Below are 20,317 nucleotides of genomic sequence, written 5' to 3'. Positions count from 1 at the left end.
TATGCTAGGCAAGCATTCTATCACTAAGCCACATTCCCAGCTCCTGATTGCACTTGTAAAGGAAATTATTATAGAGAACAAATAGAAAATAAAATGTAAGATAAAATGGGGATAGATGGTTCAAGTTTCACAAGTGAACAACAATCAAAAGCACAAATAGAGAGAGGCCCAGTGTCTGTGGCTCACTTAAAAGCCTGAGACCTGGAGGATCACCATTCAAAGCCAGCCCAGAAAGAAAAATTCACTCTAAAATACCCAGCAAAGTGCTAGACTGGAGTTATTGCTCAAGTGGTAGAACACCAGGCCTGTGAGAAAAAGGTAAGTAAGAGATGATGCTCTAAATTCAAGCCCCAATACAAAAAAAGCACAAATAAAAAGTTTTCTTCAGAAAGGAGGTCATATTTTCTGAAGTACAAGGAGGCAATTATTCACTGACAACAGAGGACGTGAGAACTGGGAGAAAGATGTCTGACGAGCTGTGAGAAATACACTAAGGAGCCAGTAAGCAATGACTAAGATGACAGAATAGTCTGATAACACTGCAAAGGCTTAGGATGGGAGAGGAAATGGTTTTGGTAGAAACTAGGACAAATAAAAAAAGAGAGTAATACACAGAGAAGGGTAGAAACAGATACATTCATGGACTTCATTTTTGCATCCTCAGAATGCTGGGCTGCTTTCCTTAGTCTAGTGTCCATCTAGCTGATGCACCTTTGAATAAAGATGTGATCCATTGTCTGAAAGGATCCCCATCCACCCAACTGACAATTCTAGTTAGAGTACCCCACTACCCTCTTCAAAACCGGCTGTTTCAGCTTTTGTGCCCTTCCTCTAGCAGTAGCAAGTTACACACTCATTTACCCATAAATATCAACAGCACTCATCAAAGCAAAGAGCTATCTCTGAGCAGAAGAACCTGTTAGTCTGGGCCAGCTAGAAGATTACATGGGAAAGACACAAAAGGAAAGGTGCTAAGCCGGGCACTGGTGGCTCATGCCTGTAATCCTAGCTACTCAGGAGGCTGAGATTTGGGGATTGCAGTTCAAAGCCAGCCTGGGCAGGAAAGTCTGTGAAACTCTTATCTCCAATAGACCACCAGAAAACCAGAAGTAGTGCTGTGGCTCAAGTGGTAAAGTGCTAGCCTTGAGCTGAAGAGCACTGAGACAGCGCCCAGGCCCAGAATTTAAGCCTCACAATTGACAAAAAAAGAAAAAGGGAAGGTACTAGCCTGAATCTGAAAAAAAAAAAAAAATCAATTCAATCTTGTAACCATCCCAAAGGTCTTCACTAGAAAAAAACGACAGCAAGAGTCTCTTTACTTCTCCCATAGGACCCATGGTGTTCCATCAAAACTTGATAACTTGGTGGAACTCATGTTCACAAACATTCCCACTCCATCTTTTCTTTTCTTTTTTTTTTTTTGGGGGGGGTCCAGTCCTGGGGCATGAACTCTGGGCCTGGGTGCTGTCCCTCAGCTCTTCAGCTCAAGGCTAGCGCTCTACCACTTGAGCCACAGTGCTGCTTCCTGCTTTTTTTTTCCTGCTTAGGTGGGGCTGAGGAATTGAACCCAGGGCCTCATGCATGCAAGGCAAGTGCTCTACCACTGAGCCACCTTCCCAGCTCCCACCCCATCTTTTCTGCAGCTCAGAGAAATAAAGATGGATATTTGAGACAAAAAGTTTCTAATCACAAAGTGGTTGAGTAAAAAAAAAAAAAAATACAGCTCTTTAATCAGAAAGAATTTCTCTTCCCTCAACACAAATACATTAAAAGTAAAAAATACATATTTACATAATCACATGGGACAGGTATATAGCCTGGGTTAGGGGTTGAGGAGATGAGCCTTGGGAGCAATTGGCAGAGAGCTTCTCGTCTGCTCCTCTAGGTGTCCCATAGTCATCTCCCTGGCTATGGTGGGTGGACCAGGAGGTGAGAGGGTGCAGTTCCAATCTGATGACAGAGTTACTGGCAAGCTGTGACAACGAGGCCCCTCTCCAGATAGTTTCTTAAGATCACCAGGAACAACAGGAGGCACTGTAGTAGATGGAACTGGTGTGGTTGGAGCCGAGTAGGTGAATGGCTGCATTCCATGTTGGAGGAAAAGGATGACACCAATGCTGGTTCCACTGTCTAAGGGACCATGGCTAAAGGAGATGGTACCTGGGGAACTAAGAGGGGGATTACAAATTGGAGTGGTGTGAATCCAGGTGAGGTTCATAGCTGGCCATTCCGTAACCTGCCAAGGCTGCTTTGGTTTCAAAATGAAATGTCCTAGCTGTGTCTGACCCATCTTCTCCACGGGAGGTACAGGAGAAGAAGCAGCTGAATCTCTGTGATGGCTGGGAAAATGCTAGATCGGGGGGGGGGGGGGAATGAAAATAAAAACTTATTTAAAAACTTTCATATTAGCTCCACCTAACTTCTCAAACCCTTGCTTTCCTTGGGAATTCAGTTTGCAATGCAAATATACCTTGTTTTGTGTAACAGATATGTTCTTACCAGAGTATAATTAAGTAAAAACTTTTAGTCTAGTAATATCACATATTCAACAAGCAGTTGAGGGCCTACTATGTGCCATGTACCATATTAGGCACTGAATATTAAGAAATAAAACCCTGCTGGGTGATGATGGGTTCTGCTTGTTATCCTGGTTATTAAGGATGCTGAGATCTGAGAATCATAGTTCAAAGCCAGCCAGGGCAAGGAAGTCCATGAGATTTTTTTTTTTTTTTTGTCATGGGGCTTGGACCCTGGGCTGGGTACATCCCTGCGCTCTTCAGCTCAAGGGGAGTGCTCTACCATTTGAGCCACAGGAGCACTTCTGGTTTTCTGGTCATTTATTGGAGATAAGAGTCTCTTGGATTTTCCTGTCGGGGCTGGCTTTGAACTGCAATCCTCAGATCTCAGCCTCCTAAGTAGCTAGGATTACAGGTGTGAGCCACTGGCACCCGGCTAAGTCTGTGAGACTCTTATCTCCACTAACTACCCAGAAAATTCAGAAGTGGAGGTGTGGCTCAAGTGGTAGAGTCCTAGCCTTGAGCACAAAAGCTCAGAGACAGAACCCAGGCCCAGAGTTCAAGCCCCAGGACGGGGGGGGGGGGGGGGATGGGGGGAGAAGAAGAAGCAGAAAAAAAGAAAAGAAAACTCTATAGGTTCTGTTTATGAGGTAATTAATTTTGAATTTCCTTAAAATCATTTTTTGTAGTTTTTAAAAATTAATGGTGCTAAGGAATCAATCTCAGGAGTCTTATATATACTGGGTACATATTCTCGCAATGAGCAACAACCCTACCCAGAGAAGTCTATTTTGAATTGAAATAATCATTTCTCAATTTCTGTATTTTAAATTCTTAGTTTTCTGGCTGGGCTATAGCTCAGTGGCAAAGTGCTTGCCCAGCAAATATAATGTCCTGGGCTTGATCCCCAGTACCAAAAAAGAAAAGACCAAAGAAAAGTTAAAACAAATTATTTGTTTTTGAGACAGGGTCTTATTATGTAGCCCAAACTAGCCTTAAATTTGAGAATCTCCTGCCTCAGCCTCCTGAGCGCATGGATTACAGGAGTATACCACCATGATGCCTGGCTATAGTTTAAGTTCTTATTTTCTATGTTTTTTTTTTTTTTTTTAAGCTAGGGCCTCACTATGTACTTCAAACTGGCTTGGCACGTGCTATGCAATTCAGGCTAACCTCAAAATGTGATCCTACTGCCTTGGCCTCTTAAATACTGGTTTTAATTTTTTTTTTCTGGCCATGCTGGGAATGAACCCAGGGTCTCATATAAGTGTTCTACCAGCCTTTAGTATCAAGTATAAACTAACACAAGTATAAACTAACCCATAGGCAAGATCTTGCTGCTTATTTTTATTTTTTATTTTTTGCCAGTCATGGTGCCTGAACTCTGGGCCTGGGCGCTGTCCCTCAGCTCTTCAGCTCAAGGCTAGTGCTCTACCGCTTGAGCCACAGCTCCACTTCCAGCTTTTTCTGCTTATGTGGTACTGAGGAATCAAACCCAGGGCCTCATGCATGCAAGGCAAGCACTCTACCACTGAGCTACCTTCCCAGCCCATTGCTGCTTATTTTTTAACCAGTTACTTTCACAGCATTAATAAGTGTGGTTGACCAAAGGATAGGTTATTATGTTCCAGAAGCTCCCTCCTTTCCCCATTTACTTAATTCTATGTCAATACCCTATTATTTGATGGCACAGAAAACAGGTCACCTAAAAATCAGGTATAAGAATCTATCCAGGGCTAGGAAGGTGGCTCAGTGGTAGAGCGCTTGCCTTGCATGCCTCAGGCCCTGGGTTCGATTCCTCAGCACCACATACACAAAAAAAGAAAAAAGCTGGAAGTGGCGCTGTGGCTCAAGTGGTAGAGCGCTAGCCTTGAGCTGAAGAGCTGAGGGACAGCACCCAGGCCCAGAGTTCAGGCCCCACGACCAGACCCCCCCCCCCAAAAAAAAAGGAATCTATCTGATGCTCCTCCCTGTACATGTCTCATGGATGTCTTCTCCCTCACTCCTAGTGATTTATCTCTTATGACCATTCCTTGAAACCCAGTAAAGATACTTGGACAGGAGTGAAAAGATGGACAGAGGAAAAGGGGCAACAGAAAAAAAGCTGAGGCATCTTCCTTCAGGAATCATTTGGACAGATAAAAAGCTTTCTCTAGGCAGAAAGCAGATAAGCTACATGAAGGATAGGATTAAACTTTGTGGATGTGTGCCCAGGCATCCAAACAGAACAACAACAACAACAACAAACATGCAGACAAAACAAAAACAAATCTAGAAATCAAGACAATTCAGGAAACTTGGGCATGTCCTTCCTTTCCTCAAAGAAACTTGTGAAAAACATCCAGAGAAAATGGAGGGAGAATCACCTTTCTGTATGCTATCCCAGTACTGGATTATTCTTTTACCACTGCCTCTAGTTTTCAAATTGTTACCTGCTTTTCAAATTGGTGCCTGCTGCTTCTCAGTGATGACTTCTGGACAGCTATATGAGGAAACCAAGTCTTTAACATCCCTTCTACTTGTAGCAGGGTTCCAAGATAACGCTCCCTATGAAAAGAACATTTTAAGAAAGTCATTCAGTGTGGAAGAAAAGAAAAGAAACAAACCCAAGATTTTACAGCTTTCCTTTTAATGAGGTACTGAGTAAAGAACTAGGGAGACTTACCCCATCTGAGGCTTCTGCAAAACACCCACAATACGCTGGATCCTGTCCATTGCCACACTCTGCTGGAAACTGCTCAATCCTGGGTGAGGAAGAGAAAAAAAAAAAGGCGTAAGGTTTGCAATCCAAAATGGTCAGTTAAAGAAGGACAGAGAGTACTGAAACTGATTCACCTAAAGAAGATACCGAGGCAACAAAAAGAAAAATCCTAGCTCTCAAGACTTAAAATCATCTCCCCCTACCCCCAGCTACTTCTTGCAGGCTGAAGGTGCATTCAAGTGATAAGGTGCTAGCTTAGTAAGTATAAGGCCTTGACTTCAAACCCTTAGTTCAGGAGACAGAAAGAGAGAGGGAGAGAGAGGGGAGAGGAAGAGAGAGATTTGAAAAAGACAGAAATATATCTACAAAGATGGAAAACTGGCAAAAATAGACATACAGAGACAAGGGTAGAGGCCCTTGGGTAGGAGCCCGGAAAAATACAATTAATCAAATAATTACCTCTTTCATAGCGGCCCATCTTCAGCCCATTCAGTAGGTCCGTAAGAGGGCGAATGAATCCTTGGAGCTCTTTACACTGCAGAGAAACAGCACAAAGGTTCTGACAACAGCAAGGATTGCCTACTCCAGGAGTAATGATTCTTAGGTCTTGATCACCCAATTAGGTGTTTAAGCACTGCAGCCAAGGGTCTCCTTTTACTGCTTTGTCTTACCTTCTGAGCAAAGAGAAGGTCTCCCTCTGTGGTACAACTTTGGGTATTCTGACTGGTCTCCAATTCACCAGGTCTTGATCTTTTGACCCCAGATCCTGACATAGGAGAAGCCAAGCCTTGCTGTTCCAGGTGAGATGCTGTATGTTGGCTCCTGGAAACCTTGGTTCGATGCCTGAATCGGATAGGTCCCGGACTGGGCCGGGACCCTCCCCTCTGCCCAAAAGTGTCTGGCCGGGGCCCCAGGACTCCCTTGTCCTCCCTCTCACTATCGGAGGGGAAGCCAAAGTCACTGTTCACTGGGGAGGTGGAAAAAGGAGAGAGAGAGGAGGAGGAATAAGAAGAAATGCTAGATGGGGAATCCATAGGTCCAGAAGGGGCTGGAGAGCAGCTCCTGTAGTACCCAAAGATCCGAACCTGCAACTGAAGAGCAAAGGGAGGGGAGGTTGAAATCAAAGTGTTAGGATTTGACAATGGACTGGGAGACAGGGTATATTGCACCCACCTCTACCCATAAAACACACACACACACACACACACACACACACACACACACACACACACACACACACACACACACACACACACCTGGTACTGACTCTCTAGCTTCTGCAGAGAAGCTCTTGGCATGACAAAAAGCGTCTGATGTTTTTTCCTTTGGTTCAGAGTAAATACCTGAATTGACACCTTCCCATTTGCCCAGTTTCCCTCGGCTGTTGCCCAGATCATACCACCAGCTAGTGGCAAACCTCTACACCGGCACCTACCTAGTATTCCTACGGAACCGCCCCTACCCTTACTGGCCTGGCTGCCCCTTTTCCAATCTCTCAGGATCAAGATCTCCGCTCTGGTACCTCCGATTCGCGCCCGGCCAGGTGATGCAATCCCTCCTAAAACTAAAATCTGTGTGTACTCTTCCAAACCCACTCTCTCTGGGTGCAGTCCTCCCCAATGTCTATTTGTCCCCCGGGTCTCCTTACCTGTATCGATCAGCTCAGGTCAGGCTCTGTCTCCGGCGGCTTCTCAGTCAGACTCTTCAGTCTAGTCTACCCACCTCCGCCTCACTCTCCGTGGGTCCCGCCCCTACCCCCTCCCAGACACGTGCGGTCCCGCACGTGCCTCCTCCTGCGTATACAGATCTCGCGCTTTCATTGGTTGCTTAGCCGGTAACACTTGACTCTCCATACAGAAATTCACAAGCCATTTGCTGTAGCGCACAGGGGCTCGGCCAATAGAGAAGCAGCAAGGTGGTGATTGGCTGGAAGGAAAGCATTCCGTGCTCCGCCCCTACATGCGGCTCCGGGAGAGGACCCGGTGATGTTGGGGAAGGGGGGGCGGGGGGGCGGGAGAGGAGGATTGCAAAAAGAGTGAAGGGGAAAAAAAAGGAGAGAAAGGAGGAACAAGGCGGAACCCATGGCCTTAAATAGACTGGTGATGCTTGGGAGGCGTCAGGCTGGAGAGAAAGGCCGCACGACTGGAGGCGCGTGCCTCCGGACGTGGGATCTCCGGTTCCGCCCCTCGGGGTTTCTGCCTCCCCCCCCCCCCCCCCCCCCCCCGCCACCGCGCGCCTCCGCTCACGAGCGCCACACGTGGAAACCGTCAGCGACTTGTGTCTGCAACGTGTGAGAGAGCATGGACGTGAGACACGGTGTGTCCCGCTCCTGCTCTCGGCGGCCCAGCCCTCGTGACTCCCCCGGTCTCTTTCACCCTCCCTTCCTCTCGTCCAAGTTGGGTGCCTCTTGCCCTGCCGGGTGAGAAGGGTGGGGACGGCGGCCGAGAACACCACGTCCTCTCCCGGGCTCCCGCTGGGGCGGCTCCTCCAGCCCTGGTCTTACATAACCTGCCACGCACGTTACCAGCGCTGATGCCAGCCCGCCAAGACGCTAGAGGTCAAAGCCGAACTCGGTTGTTCTTGACCCTTCGGCCGGGGCTTTTCAGACCCTGAATTCTCAGACTCTGAGCACAGGGAGTCAGAGGAGGGTAAGATCCCTTGATCAACGAAGTTACGGCTTTGTCCTGCTTCAGTTCCTTATTTGCTCCTGTAGAAGATTCCAAGGAGTTTGAAGGAAGAAGAAGGCGAGACTAAAATTTGGGAAGTCTCAAACAATATCGGAGATGTTAACTGTTCGTTGTCGGTGGCAGTGTTTGAAGAGAACGACGGGGAGAAAAGAATGCAGGATCCTCGGCTAGTGTAGACCGGTTGACCAGATGACACGGAACAGGCCACTAGAGGGCAGCCTAATTCTGATTAGGGTCTACCGTATACTTAAGAATTAAAAAAATTAGCCAGGCGCTGGTGGCTTACGCCTGTCATCCTAGCTACTCAGGAGGCTGAGATCTGAGGATCGCGGTTCAAAGCCAGCCCGGGCAGGAGAGACCGTGAGACTGCTATCTCCAATAAACCACCAGAAAACCGGAAGTGGCGCTGTAGCTCAAGTGGTAGAGCGCTCGCCTTGAGCTGAAGAGCTGAGGGACAGCGCCCAGGCCCAGAGTTCAAGCCCCACGACCGACAAAAAAAAAAAAAAAAAGAATTAAAAAAAATTTTAAGTATGTGCTTATCATAATGACTGTATACAAAAGGTGCGTTGTTGGACGAGGATATGAGTAGTAAATGAGAATATGCGTGAATCATTTTAAGTATTTTCTAATACCTAACATTTTCCATGTTTAGTGATGTATTTATTTTATAAAAAGGTCTATAAATCTCTAGTTTTCCCCAACATATAATCTCAATACCGTATAAAGAAATAAATAAAATAGAATTAAAGAGAGTTGAATGACTAGAATAGGCTTGTTTTCTGTGGGTGTTCTACAAATCGGTACAAAATTCTAGGTTTATCCCCAGCCCATAATTTCCTCTCATCTATTATTGCCTAATTCCCTTTCTAATCTCCCCTTCCTGCCCCCAAGTCCTGGAGATCTCTTTAGTGTTGTGACTTTAGCGTAGACACTCATGAAGAAATAGATAGTAATGAAGTTATTTCATTTTTTTAAAAATTTATTTTCTGGGGCTGGGAAGGTGGCTCAGTGGTAGAGTGTTTTTGCCTTGCATGCATGAGGCCCTGGGTTTGATTCCTCAGCACCACAGAAGCAGAAAAATCCAGAAGTAGCACTGTGGCTCTAGTGGTAGAGCACTAGTCTTGAGCTGAAATTCTGAGAGACAGCACCCAGGCCCAGAGTTCAGGCCCCATGACTGACAAAAAAAAAAAAAAAATTTCCAACTTCTTGCTAAAGCTTCATCCAAAGAGTCAAAGCAGCTTTTTCTCACCTAAAAGGGCACTGAAAGAGAGTGGGGAGGGGGGGAGGGGAGAAATAATGGAAACAGATCAGGAATCCATGAAGCTCTTCTGTGGTTCCCAATTCTATGCAAATACTTCACAGATTTCATATTCTGTAGATTATGTTTTAATTCTACCTTCCCATGTTTTAATTCTTGAGAAAGATCTGTCCCCTCCATTCCTCCTTTCTCCTCTAGCTAAATGTCTTTTGTTTTATAGTTAAGTAGACTCCCAACTTTCATTCCATATATTACAGCTTCCTCTTGACTCCTTTCCCCTACAGTCTCTCTCATGAGATAAGGAACCTACACCCACTCCTGACTCTGAACTTTGACTCCTTACTCCACCATGTTACATGACCTGCCTATTTTGCTTTCTGACACCCGCCATGCCTTCAAACCCAGCCAGAATAGAACCACCTCTGATTTCTCAAGGCATACTGGAAGCCTGGAGCAGCTCCTCTATTCCACTTGCTCTGCTTTAGGAGGTCCTGAAGTCTTCTTAATTCAGAAAAACTACTGAGTTTCCTCATATTTCCCAAACTTCTTTAAGACTAGATAATAAAGAGGTGTTTTTCTCTCCCTAAATGTGATTCTTCTTATTAAGCAGCTGAGAAATAACCAGGCTGGAAATGCTAGCCAAAGATAACTGGTAAGAATTACTTCAGACTCCCCCAAGGCTAGTGGCTGTATCTTACCTTCTACATGAAATACATCCCCCCCTGTAGGAGGGCCCAGGACAGGAGAAAGGAAACAGGACTCTGCAGACTAGATACAGCATCATTCAAGTCTGGACTCTGCTAAAATACAGACATCCCCCCAAAATAATCCAGGGTTATCCTACCGGTTCCCACTCCCCCTCCAAAAGGATAGCCACCTCTTTACATTAAGCCTGTCTTTCTTTACTCTAGTTCCAGAAGAAAGATCCAGCCCTCCTTCCCATCACTATAGAGATGTCAATTCAATACCCTTAACTAAATTCAATCATGTCTAATTTTTTAAAAAAATGAGTGTGACAATATGCTAGGTATATGATGCATATGAGTAAGAACAAGTCATGGTTCCTATCCACAAGTTCCTGTTCCCTACAATCTACCGGAAACCACCTACATACTATAAAAATATAAATCTGTCCCTATTGGCAGACTTAAGCTTTCCATTCCTGCTGGCTCCTCCCATCTGTGTTCCAAGTATATGCCAGATGCTCTTTAGTCCTGTTGTTCAGCCATTGCTATTCTTTTTTATTATTGTCAGTCATTGGGCTTAAACTCTGGGCCTGGGCACCATCCCTGAGCTCTTCAGCTCAAGGTGAATGCTCTACTCCTTGAGCAGCACTTCTGGTTTTCTGGTGGTTTATTGGAGATAAGAGTCTCATGGGGGCTGGGAAGGTGGCTCAGTGGTAGAGCGCTTGCCTTGCATGCATGAGGCCCTGGGTTCGACTCCTCAGCACCACATAAGCAAAAAGAAAATGAAAAAAGCTGGAAGTGGCACTGTGCCTCAAGTGGTAGAGCGTTAGCCTTGAACTGAAGAGCTGAGGGACAGCGCCCAGGCCGAGTTCAGGCCCCACAACCGGATCATTCCCCCCCCCCCCCCCCCAAAAAAAAAGAGTCTCATGGACTTTCCTGCCCAAGCTGGCTTGGAACTACGATCCTCAGATCTCAGCTTCTTGAGTAGCTGGGATTACAGGTGTGAGCCACTGGTGCCTGGCTCTATTCTTTTTTCATATTACGTTTTTCAGATGGTTTGTCTCCACTTGTCTCTATTCCCTCAGTGTACTCATGTTCTCCGTATTTTGTTTTGTTTTGTGGCACCAAATGGAACACAGGGCCATCTACATGCTAAGTAAGCACTTTACCATTGAACTAATTTCCAGTTCCCACCTCCCTTTTAGCACATATTAGTTATATAAGGGGATTTCATTGGGCAATTTCCACATATTAGCCTCTGTTTTTATGAAATAGTATAATGAGATTTTGAACTTGAAATACTCTAGTCTCCACCTTTCAAGTGCCTGGCATTATAGGCATGTGCTACCTCAACTGGCTTGTTTGTTTTTTAATTCCACAAAATCTAACCTTCTCTAATCATTCTATTAAAACTAATCCTTTGACACTTTGGAGCTTTTGATTTTTTTTTTTTTTTTTGGTCCAGTCGTGGGGCCTGAACTCTGGCCTGGGCACTGTCCCTCAGCTCTTCAGCTCAAGGCTAGTGCTCTACCACTTGAGCCACAGCGCCACTTCCGGCTTTTTTCTTTTTTCTTATGTGGTGCTGAGGAATCGAACCCAGGGCCTCATGCATGCAAGGCAAGCGCTCTACCACTGAGCCACCTTCCCAGCCCCAAGCTTTTGATTTTTTTATCCCAAGTTTCTCTTCTAGTTCCTATAGTACAAACTGCCTCCCTTTCCTATCAATCCTCCTTAACTTCCTTGGTTGACCCTTCCTCCTCTTATGAATGACAGGCTGAGGTTTTAATGACCTTTTGATCTGTGTGTACTGCTTCTGTTGAGCTCATTTCTTTCGTAACTGTGCCTTTGCACTTGGAACTCTACCTGACCTAGTTCTGCTGACTTTAGGATATCCTTATAGGGCTGTCAACACAAATTCATCTTGGTCAATGCCAAATTTATAACTTCTCTTCTAAACCACTCTGGTCTCCTATAGTTTGTCAGCCATCTTCCCAAACATGTTTAAAACCTATAAGTTATATTAAGTCTCTCCTATTCCTCATATGAATTGTCACTGAATCAAAGCAAAAATTAGTTCTTATTTTACTCCTCTCAATTCATAATGTTATTTCCTTAGTCTGAGACTTTAACAGATTATCCCTGGAACAATAAAAGTCTCGTGAATCTCTCTCTACTACATTGCATTTTATGTGTGTCTGTGCCCATCCTGGGGTTTGAATTCAGGGCTGAGCTTTTTTGTTCAAGGCTAGGGCTCTACAACTTCCTGATTTTTTGGGGGGTCAGTTGTGAGGCTTGAACTCTGGGCCTGGGTGCTGTCCCTCAGCACTTCAGCTCAAGGCCAGCACTCTACCACTTGAACCACAGCACCACTTCCAGTTTTTTAGTGGTTAATTGGAGATAAGAGTCTCATGAACATTTCTGCCTGGTCTGGTTTCAACTCATGAGCCTCTAGAGTAGCTACATTATAGGCATGAACCATCAGCATTCAGCTACTAAATTGCATCTTACATCCAAACAGATAAAGAGGTTTTTTGTTTTCCTCAAATGCACTTCATTGTGGCTTTACTATGCTGAAAGATGTAATTAAGTTCCCTATTGCTTATAAATCCAAACTTTACTCTGATATTTCAGACTATAATTTAGCCCATCTTACCACATGTGATATTACTAAGTTTGCTTATAGAGTCTTACACTTTTTGTTGTTGTTGTTGTTGTGGGGCTTGAACTCTGGGCCTGGGTGCTATTCCTGAGCTCTTCAGCTCAAGGTGAGCCCTCTACCACTTAAGCCTAAGCACCACTTCCTGTTTTCTGGTAGTTAATTGGAGATAAGAGTCTCACGGCCTTTCCTGCCTGAGCTAGCTTTGAACCATGATCCTCAGATCTCAGCCTGCTGAGTAGCTAGGATTACAGGTGTGAGCCACCAGTGCCCAGCTCTTACTAGGTAGTTCTAGTTGGCCTAGAAATCATGATATAGTCAAAAGTTCTATTTTAATTTCTACTGCTCCCCTCTATAGACTTTTTTCTTCAATCTTGCCCTATTCATTAAACACATTATTCTTGTTCTACTCACTCCCTTCTACCTATCTTTAATTTGTAATTATCTCCTAATTGCTTTCATAGCTTTTTACCAACCAAAAGATGACTTATTCTTCAAGTAGTATCTAAACCACAATCACATTGGACTGTGGTGGTTCATGACTGTAATTCTAGCTACTCAGGAGGCTGAGATCTGAGGATTACAGTTCAAAGCCAGCTTGGACAGGAAAAGTCCATGAGACTCCCATCTCCAATTAACTACTCAAAAAGAAAGAAAGAAAAGAAAAGAGCCAGAGCTGAGGGACAGTGCCCAGGCCCAGAGTTCAAGCCCCATGACTGACAAAAAAAAAAAAAAGAATTAGAAGTAGAGGTGTGGCTTAAGTGAAGTATGGCTCAAGGTATGGCTCACTTCCTAAAACCTTTGAGATTATTCTACACTGTCTGTCCAACACTGGCTAAGATACTTGCCTGTATCATATGTACCCAAACTTATATGTAGTTTAACATGGTAACATACCTTTTCATTTTGTTCTAAGTACTTCATAAATGTAAATATTTTTTAAAACTCCTTGGCAGTAACAACCTCCTAGATTTCTTTTGCATCGGCATCAGCATCCTTAGAAGCCTTAAGCATAAATTACATACACATTGAATTTTACTGAACTGAAAGTTAACTACAAATCTTCCCATTGTTTTATATACAGAGTAAGAGAGTTCTGTAAGAGATGTGAAGGCCAAGTTCAGATGAACACCTGCATTGTGGTATATTAACTTTGGCTCTTCTCTCCACCAAAGCCTGGTATTTCAGTTCTCTGTCTACTCTATGTTACCAGCCCTAGGATCTTTTGGGGGTTCCATGCTCATCTCCATTCAACTCACTGGTTCTGTTGTTATTGGTTTTGTGGTGACAGGCTTCTGGTAGTTGGCTTGTTCTGTTTCAAGACTAATGGTCGTCTCTGCTGTTTGTGTTGTTACCTCTTTATCCAACCTATCCTGCCCTCAGAAGAGAATTGGGAAACAACACAATTATCATCACTATCCAACATGCCAACATTCCCACAGACTCTCTGTTGAGAGTTCTCCCCTTCACTATCTCTGCCTGCACTAACAGCCTATTCCCCCACTCATTCCTGCAAAGACTCAAGCTTAGGGATTTGCCCTGCTCTGTGCTTACATCTGACAAGACCCTTGCCTGCACCTCTTTCTTAGTATATTAGTGAACCTATTGGTTCTGGCTTCCTTCTGCTTCCCAGGCATGGCTAACAAGTCTATTTTGGGACTCATTTCCTAGGTATTTTCCCACTTACTCACTTTTATTTTTTGTTAATCAGTTACAGTTCAACATTGTCCTCTTTCTTTCTTTCTTTCTTTCTTTCTTTCTTTCTTTCTTTCTTTCTTTCTTTCCTTTCCTTTCCTTTCCTTCCTTTCTTCCTTCTTTCTTTCTTTCTTTCTTTCTTTCTTTCTTTCTTTCTTTCTTCCTTTTATTTTGATATTACTTATTCTGCCCCTCTTAAATTTAGAGGTCACTCACCAACTTGTCCTCCGACTCAAACATAGAGTAGTCAATGGTAAAATTTGCACCAAAGTCATCTGGGGAGGGAAAAAATAATCAGTTGTAGCAAAAGATAAAGGGAATGTGAAGAAAATGCTCAGAATGATCCAATTACTTAAGGTATAAAATTTATTGGTATAATCCACTTCTAATTAATTTTGTGAATGTGTATGTATTTATATAAAACATATCATATATATATATATATTGTTGTTGTTGTTGGTTGTGGGGCGTGAACTCTGGGCCTGGGTACTCTTCAGCTCCAGGCTAACGTTCTACCACTTGAGCCACAGCGCCACTTCCAGCCTCTTCTGTTTTTGTGGTGCTGAGGGACTCATGCTTGCAAGGCAAGTGCTCTACCACTGAGTCACCTTCCCAGCCCATTATATTTATATTTTTAACCTGGTACATAAAATAATTTACAAACCGGAAATTTTCCAAAATTAGTAACCATTTTTTTAAGTTTCTCTCTCTCTCTTTCTTTCTTTCTTTCTTTCTTTCTTTCTTTCTTTCTTTCTTTCTTTCTTTCTTTCTTTCTTTCTTTCTTTCCAGTCCTGTGTCTGGACACTGTCCCTGAACTTCTTTTGCTCAAGGCTAGCACTGTACTACTTGAGCCAAAGTGTTACTTCTGGCTATTTCTTTCTTTTTTTTTGGGGGGGGGCCAGTCGTGGGGCCTGAACTCTGGGCCTGGGCGCTGTCCCTCAGCTCTTCAGCTCAAGGTTAGTGAGCTACCACTTGAGCCACAGTGCCACTTCCGGCTTTTTTCTTTTTGCTTATGTGGTGCTGAGGAATCGAACCCAGGGCCTCTGGCATGCAAGGCAAGCGCTCTACCACTGAGCCACCTTCCCAGTTCCCTTCTGGCTATTTCTGTGTATGTAGTACTGAGGAATCGAACCCAAGGCTTCATGCATGCTAGGCAAGCACTCTACTAATAAGCAACATTCCCAGCCCATTTTACATAGAATTAAAAAGTCACTAGGTTTGCTGGGTGCTGGTGGCACACACCTATAATCCTAGGTACTCAGAAGGCTGAGAGCTGAGGATTGCGGCTCAAAGCCAGCTCAAGCAGAAAAGTCCCCTTGAGATTCTTATCTCCAATTAACCACTCAAAAAGCAGAAGTGGTGGTGTGGCTCAAGTGGGAAAGCACTAGCCTTGAGCACAAAGAGGCTCAGGGACAGCACGCAGGCTGAGTTCAAGCCTCATGACTGACCAAAGAAAACAGAAAAACTAGGTTAGCCAAGTATAGTGGCATATACCTGTAATCCTAGCTATTCAGGAAGTGGAGGCAGGAGGATCTTGAGTTTGAGTCTAAATGGGGCAAGCCTAGAATCCTACCTACTTGAGAAGTGAAAATAGGGGGTTTAAGGCCAGTCAGGGCATACCTCAAACAAGAGTTGGGTACAATGGCACATACCTGTCATCCCCAATGATACAAGGAAAACAAGCATAAAGCAAGACCCTGGGGCTGGGAAGGTGGATCAGTGGTAGAGTGCTTGTCTTGCATGCATGAGGCCCTGGGTTCAATTCCTCAGCACCACATAAGCAAAAAAGAAAAAAGCTGGAAGTAGCATTGTGGCTCAAGTAGTAGAGCACTAGCCTTGAGCTGAAGAGCTGAGGAACAGCGCCCAGGTCCAAAGTTCAGGCCCCACAACCGGACCACTCCCCCAAGAAAAAGCAAGACCCTATCTTAAAAATAACCCAAGCAGCCAGGCACTGGAGGCGCATGCCTATAATCTTAGCTACTCGGGAGGCTGAACTCGGAGGATTGTAGTTTGAAGCTAGCTAGCCCAGGTGAAGAAAGTCCATGAGATTCTTGTCTTCAATTAACCACCTAAAAAGCTAGGACTGGAGCTGTGGCTCAAGTAGTAGAGTGCTAGCCATGAGCAAAAAAGCTCAAGGACAGCTTCTAGGTCCTGAATTCAGGCCCCAGGACCAAAGACAAAAAGTAAGTGGAACTGTGGCTCAAGTGGTACAGCACCTGCCTAGTAAGCTTGAAGCCCTGAGTTTATTCCTTAGTACCTCAAAAAAAAATTACAGGTCTGGGTACATGGCACAAGTGACAGAGCATTTGCTAAGTACATGCAAGGCCCTGGGTTCAAACTCCAGACCTTTTTTATTTTTTATTTTTTTTGTCGATTGTGGGGCCTGAACTCTGGGCCTGGATGCTGTCCCTCAGCTCTTCAGCTCAAGGCTAGTGTTCTACCACTTGAGCCACAGCGCCACTTCCGGCTTTTCCTGCTTATGTGGTGCTGAGTAATTGAACCCAGGGCATTATGCATGCAAAGCAAGCACCCTACCACTGAACCACCTTCCCAGACCCAAACTCCAGAACTTAAAAATAAAAAAATCACTAGCTTGAGTAATAATATCATGACTTTTATAAAAAATTTTTATTTTGTCCTTTGTTGGACTTGAACTCTGGGACTGGGTATGGTCTCTCAGCTCTTCAGCTCAAGGCTAGCTCTCTACCACTTGAGCCACAGCACCACTTCCGATTTTCTAGTGGTTTACTGGAGATAAGAGTTTCATGGATTTTCTTGCCTGAGCTGGCTTTGAACTGAGATCCTCGGATCTCAGCTTCCTCAGTAGCTAGGATTACAGGCGTGACTATCACATGACTCTTGAAAGTTTAAAATGAAGGGTAATCTCAGAACTAAATATTTCCAAAGTCTCCACCCACTAAAGCTCAGAGCTTTTCACATACTCACCATAATTAGGAGTGACTGTGTAATAATAGATCACCTGATAATACTCAATCTCTTCCAGTCCTTCTTCATCTTCATATTCTTGTCCTATGGGGAAGGGAGCAAGGATTATAAATCAAGGGATAGGCTGGAAAACAAGGACATGTGAAGTTGATTCTAGCTCTACTAGTTTTCCTTCTTTCTGTCTTGCCTCCAAGGGTCATATTATCTCTCAGCCTCCGTAGGTCCCAAAATCCTGGGCTCCCTATTTAGAATTAGGCCAGCTACTTTGTGATCTTTCAATCCAGAAACTCCTTGAACAGAAAACAAGTCCCTTTATATACAATAAAAACCCAGAGGGAGAGCTGAACCTTAAAAAAAAATGTAGGAAGAAGACAGAAACGGAAAGTAAGAACTTTTTATTCAGTGTGCTTCAGAATTGATTATATTTGTAAGGGAGCCTCTCTTATCAGTGTCTTTCATAAATAACTCACATTCTCAGGCTTTTAGATTTGGAATTTAGTCCTCCTAGCTTCATGGGTAACCAGCAGTGAACAAGCCTCTTAACATCCATTTTCTTAAAATGAGTCAGCTGAACTCCATGAAACATCACCATTAATTTTTCTTCCCTGCCAAAACTAAAAATATTGTAGCTTTGACGATTGAATCTGGAATTTCAGGTTTCCTGCTAAGCACTTCTCTGAGCTTCTTGAATGTTCTCCCTCCAACCCCTAGTTAATGACATAAGAATCTAGAGGAAAGGAAAACAATGGGAGACACCTGGCAGACTGGAAAACAAAGGAGGGAAGGAGCCAAGCTACTCTTGGGACCCTGTCCCTGAAGACAACCAGTTTTTCCACTATGTTATAGTCCAACCCACAACTCTGTCTCTACTAATACATTTTTTCCCTCCAACTCTCTGGGACAGGAGATACCCTGTCTTCCCTCACTAGTTTCAGATTGTCCCAACTTCCAAAAGTCCATCTTTTCTGTCATTCTCATGCTGGTCTCTCTCTTTTTCAACTTTCCTGTAACGGAAAATTGAGTCCAGGTCTTCCCTTTGGGGCTCCATCTTCCCTGAGTCTTCGCTTCTTTGACAGGAGGACTCTGTTTTACTTCCAGTTTCCTGGCTTTCTCTTTGATATCTCTGTTCTGCCCCCAATCTGAGCTCTGGCACAGATGAGAAAGCTCTACTTTCTACTCCATACACTGGAATGCACTTCCCAATGAGTCTCCTTAACATTTTGTTCTTTGCCATCCCACTTATGGTAGGAAATCTGGCTCCAAAGCTCCGGGAAAGATGTAGACTTACCCAAGATAAGTGGCACCGCAAGGATGGCTACAAAGAGGACATCCATTCTGGACTTGGAATTATCGCTGTGAAAGTAAAAAGAGGAAATTACACAGTTTCCCACCAAACTTACCCCGCCTCTTCTGCCTCTCTAAATCTGGGAGGGAGCTTCAGCCCTTATTTTCTCTTGGGACCAGAATTCTCCGCCTACTTGCTGACAAGAACATTGGTTACTACTGGTTCTCCTTTGCCAGAACTGCCTGGATTGAGAGAGGCAAAGTCAGTTCTGATGGAAACTTGTTCTTGGACAGCTCTCCAAACTCTAGATTAGATATATTCAGGGCTCCTAAAGCTGCTACCGAAGTCAACCAAGAAGCCTAGTCTTTCCCCAGCTTTTCTTGTTCTTTCTCAGTCCTGGAAAAAAAAAAATACAAAAAAGCTCATTCTTCCTCTTACTATCCTTAACTTACCATCACTATCCAGGATTGCCTGGCTTTCTAAGGCTTACACATAGTCTCTTTCAACCTGATGGAAATCTACAGAGGAAGGGGTGAGCATTTGTTCTTGACCGAAAAGCCCCCCTTCTCTGCCCATCTTGGCAGAGGATCAAGACAGGAGGCCCATCACTGTGTGACTTGCAAAGCACCTACTGTGTTGCTGCTGGTAAAAATCTGCCAAGGCTAGTTACTTCCTTTGTGGTCAGTGCTGTCCTTAACACACCTTCTCAACTTCCTGGACCCAGGAAAGAAGAGGAAGCTAATAGTATCTTCCCCATTGACAGGTGCCAATCCCCATCTCCCATTTTCAACGATTTAGCTTTTCCTTTAGGCTTACAGTTTTTTTTTTTCATTCAATTCAACTCAACTTAAAAATAGTAACATACGTGCTAGGCTCAGTGTGCTAGGAACAGTCAGCTAAGCCATTCAGCTCACAGGCAAGAGAATATGAAAAGAACACACACACATATGTAGAACAAATAAATGCCTGCTCAACATGTACAGTGAGCAAAGCACTATGCAAGTCTCTGCGGAGCCACTCATGAACAAAGTTTAGAGCCTGCTCTCTGCAGCTGTTAGCTTCTCTGCTAACAGCTAAAAGGAGAGAAACATGAGTTGTCTTTTCTCTACTTCCCTTGACTCTGCCTGCTGAGCTAAGAAGCAGATCACACTGGAGTTTTGAGCACTGGCCAGCACTGTCTGGGGAAAGATCTGCTTGGTGAAAATTGATTTATCAGATCCTTTCCAGAATTTCCTGTAAAAAGGTAGAAAATACCTATATGAATGTACATATACTCATTGGATCATAAATCACTTTCAGGAAGTCTAGTTCTATTCAAACAATTTCTAGTTTGTCTTGTTTTTTTTTTTAATTTTGATTTACTTACTATTCCAGATTCTCTCACTTTTCTGTCCTAGGCATCTCGATATGGACCAATTTCTCCACATTCAAATGAAGTAACCATACCCTCCTCTACTACTTTAACTTCCTGTTATTCTAATATAAAATCTGCTCCGCCAGAGGAAAAGACACTACTGCAGTTCATTTTTCAGAAAATAAATAAAGGAAGTATGACATAAAAAGAACTGGGGGGAGGGGAACAATATGTGTCATTTTCCCATCACTCGAATTGCTTTTTAATTCCTGAATTTTTTCTAAACATCTTCCTAACATTTCTCTCCAGGTTCCTGTTGCTTCTCTCTAATTCAATTATTCCAGAGTACAGATAAAGGCTTCACTGGAGACACTCTTGTATTCCATGTTTCCTATACTAGCCTATAAAAAGAGTTTCTTCTTTTAAGTCTCTTTAACTTTCATACTTAGGTAGCAGCTCTAGCTCATTTCCTCTTATTCAAGTAAGAACAATACCCGTCCCTATCTCCCTGCACCCCCTATCCTGTAATCTCT

General features: G+C 44.0%; 2 protein-coding genes across 6 annotated transcripts; both read right to left on the bottom strand.

Moving 5' to 3' along the window:
• Nucleotides 1–1,705: 1,705 nt before the first annotated feature.
• Nucleotides 1,706–7,383, bottom strand: LOC138821602 (circadian-associated transcriptional repressor-like). Its single transcript, XM_070014024.1, has 6 exons — nucleotides 6,866–7,383; nucleotides 5,889–6,308; nucleotides 5,677–5,752; nucleotides 5,182–5,260; nucleotides 4,949–5,063; nucleotides 1,706–2,350 (listed from the first exon to the last, which is right to left on the bottom strand). The coding sequence occupies exons 2-6, from the start codon at nucleotides 6,249–6,251 to the stop codon at nucleotides 1,823–1,825; spliced, it is 1,161 nt and encodes a 386-aa protein (XP_069870125.1). The 5' UTR covers nucleotides 6,252–6,308; nucleotides 6,866–7,383; the 3' UTR covers nucleotides 1,706–1,822.
• Nucleotides 7,384–8,874: 1,491 nt separating this feature from the next.
• Nucleotides 8,875–19,825, bottom strand: LOC138821496 (uncharacterized protein C1orf54-like). Of its 5 annotated transcripts, none has more exons than XM_070013787.1 (7): nucleotides 19,797–19,824; nucleotides 18,434–18,498; nucleotides 17,146–17,229; nucleotides 14,416–14,474; nucleotides 13,764–13,877; nucleotides 9,861–9,962; nucleotides 8,875–9,153 (listed from the first exon to the last, which is right to left on the bottom strand). In XM_070013787.1, the coding sequence occupies exons 2-6, from the start codon at nucleotides 18,477–18,479 to the stop codon at nucleotides 9,864–9,866; spliced, it is 402 nt and encodes a 133-aa protein (XP_069869888.1). In that variant the 5' UTR covers nucleotides 18,480–18,498; nucleotides 19,797–19,824; the 3' UTR covers nucleotides 8,875–9,153; nucleotides 9,861–9,863. The 5 variants fall into 5 exon arrangements, with proteins under 5 accessions (XP_069869888.1, XP_069869889.1, XP_069869886.1 ...); XM_070013788.1 differs by having other exon boundaries at nucleotides 8,875–9,164; nucleotides 9,861–9,959; nucleotides 19,797–19,823; XM_070013785.1 differs by having other exon boundaries at nucleotides 8,875–9,164; nucleotides 19,797–19,820.
• Between the last annotated feature and the right edge of the window lie 492 nt (nucleotides 19,826–20,317).

This window comes from Dipodomys merriami, unplaced genomic scaffold (assembly GCF_024711535.1).
Source record: "Dipodomys merriami isolate MVZ:Mamm:240054 unplaced genomic scaffold, mDipMer1.0.p SCAF_92, whole genome shotgun sequence".
Lineage (NCBI taxonomy): Eukaryota > Metazoa > Chordata > Mammalia > Rodentia > Heteromyidae > Dipodomys > Dipodomys merriami.
The sequence above is the reverse complement of the archived record's forward strand: the minus strand, read 5'-3'. Positions and strand labels throughout refer to the sequence as shown.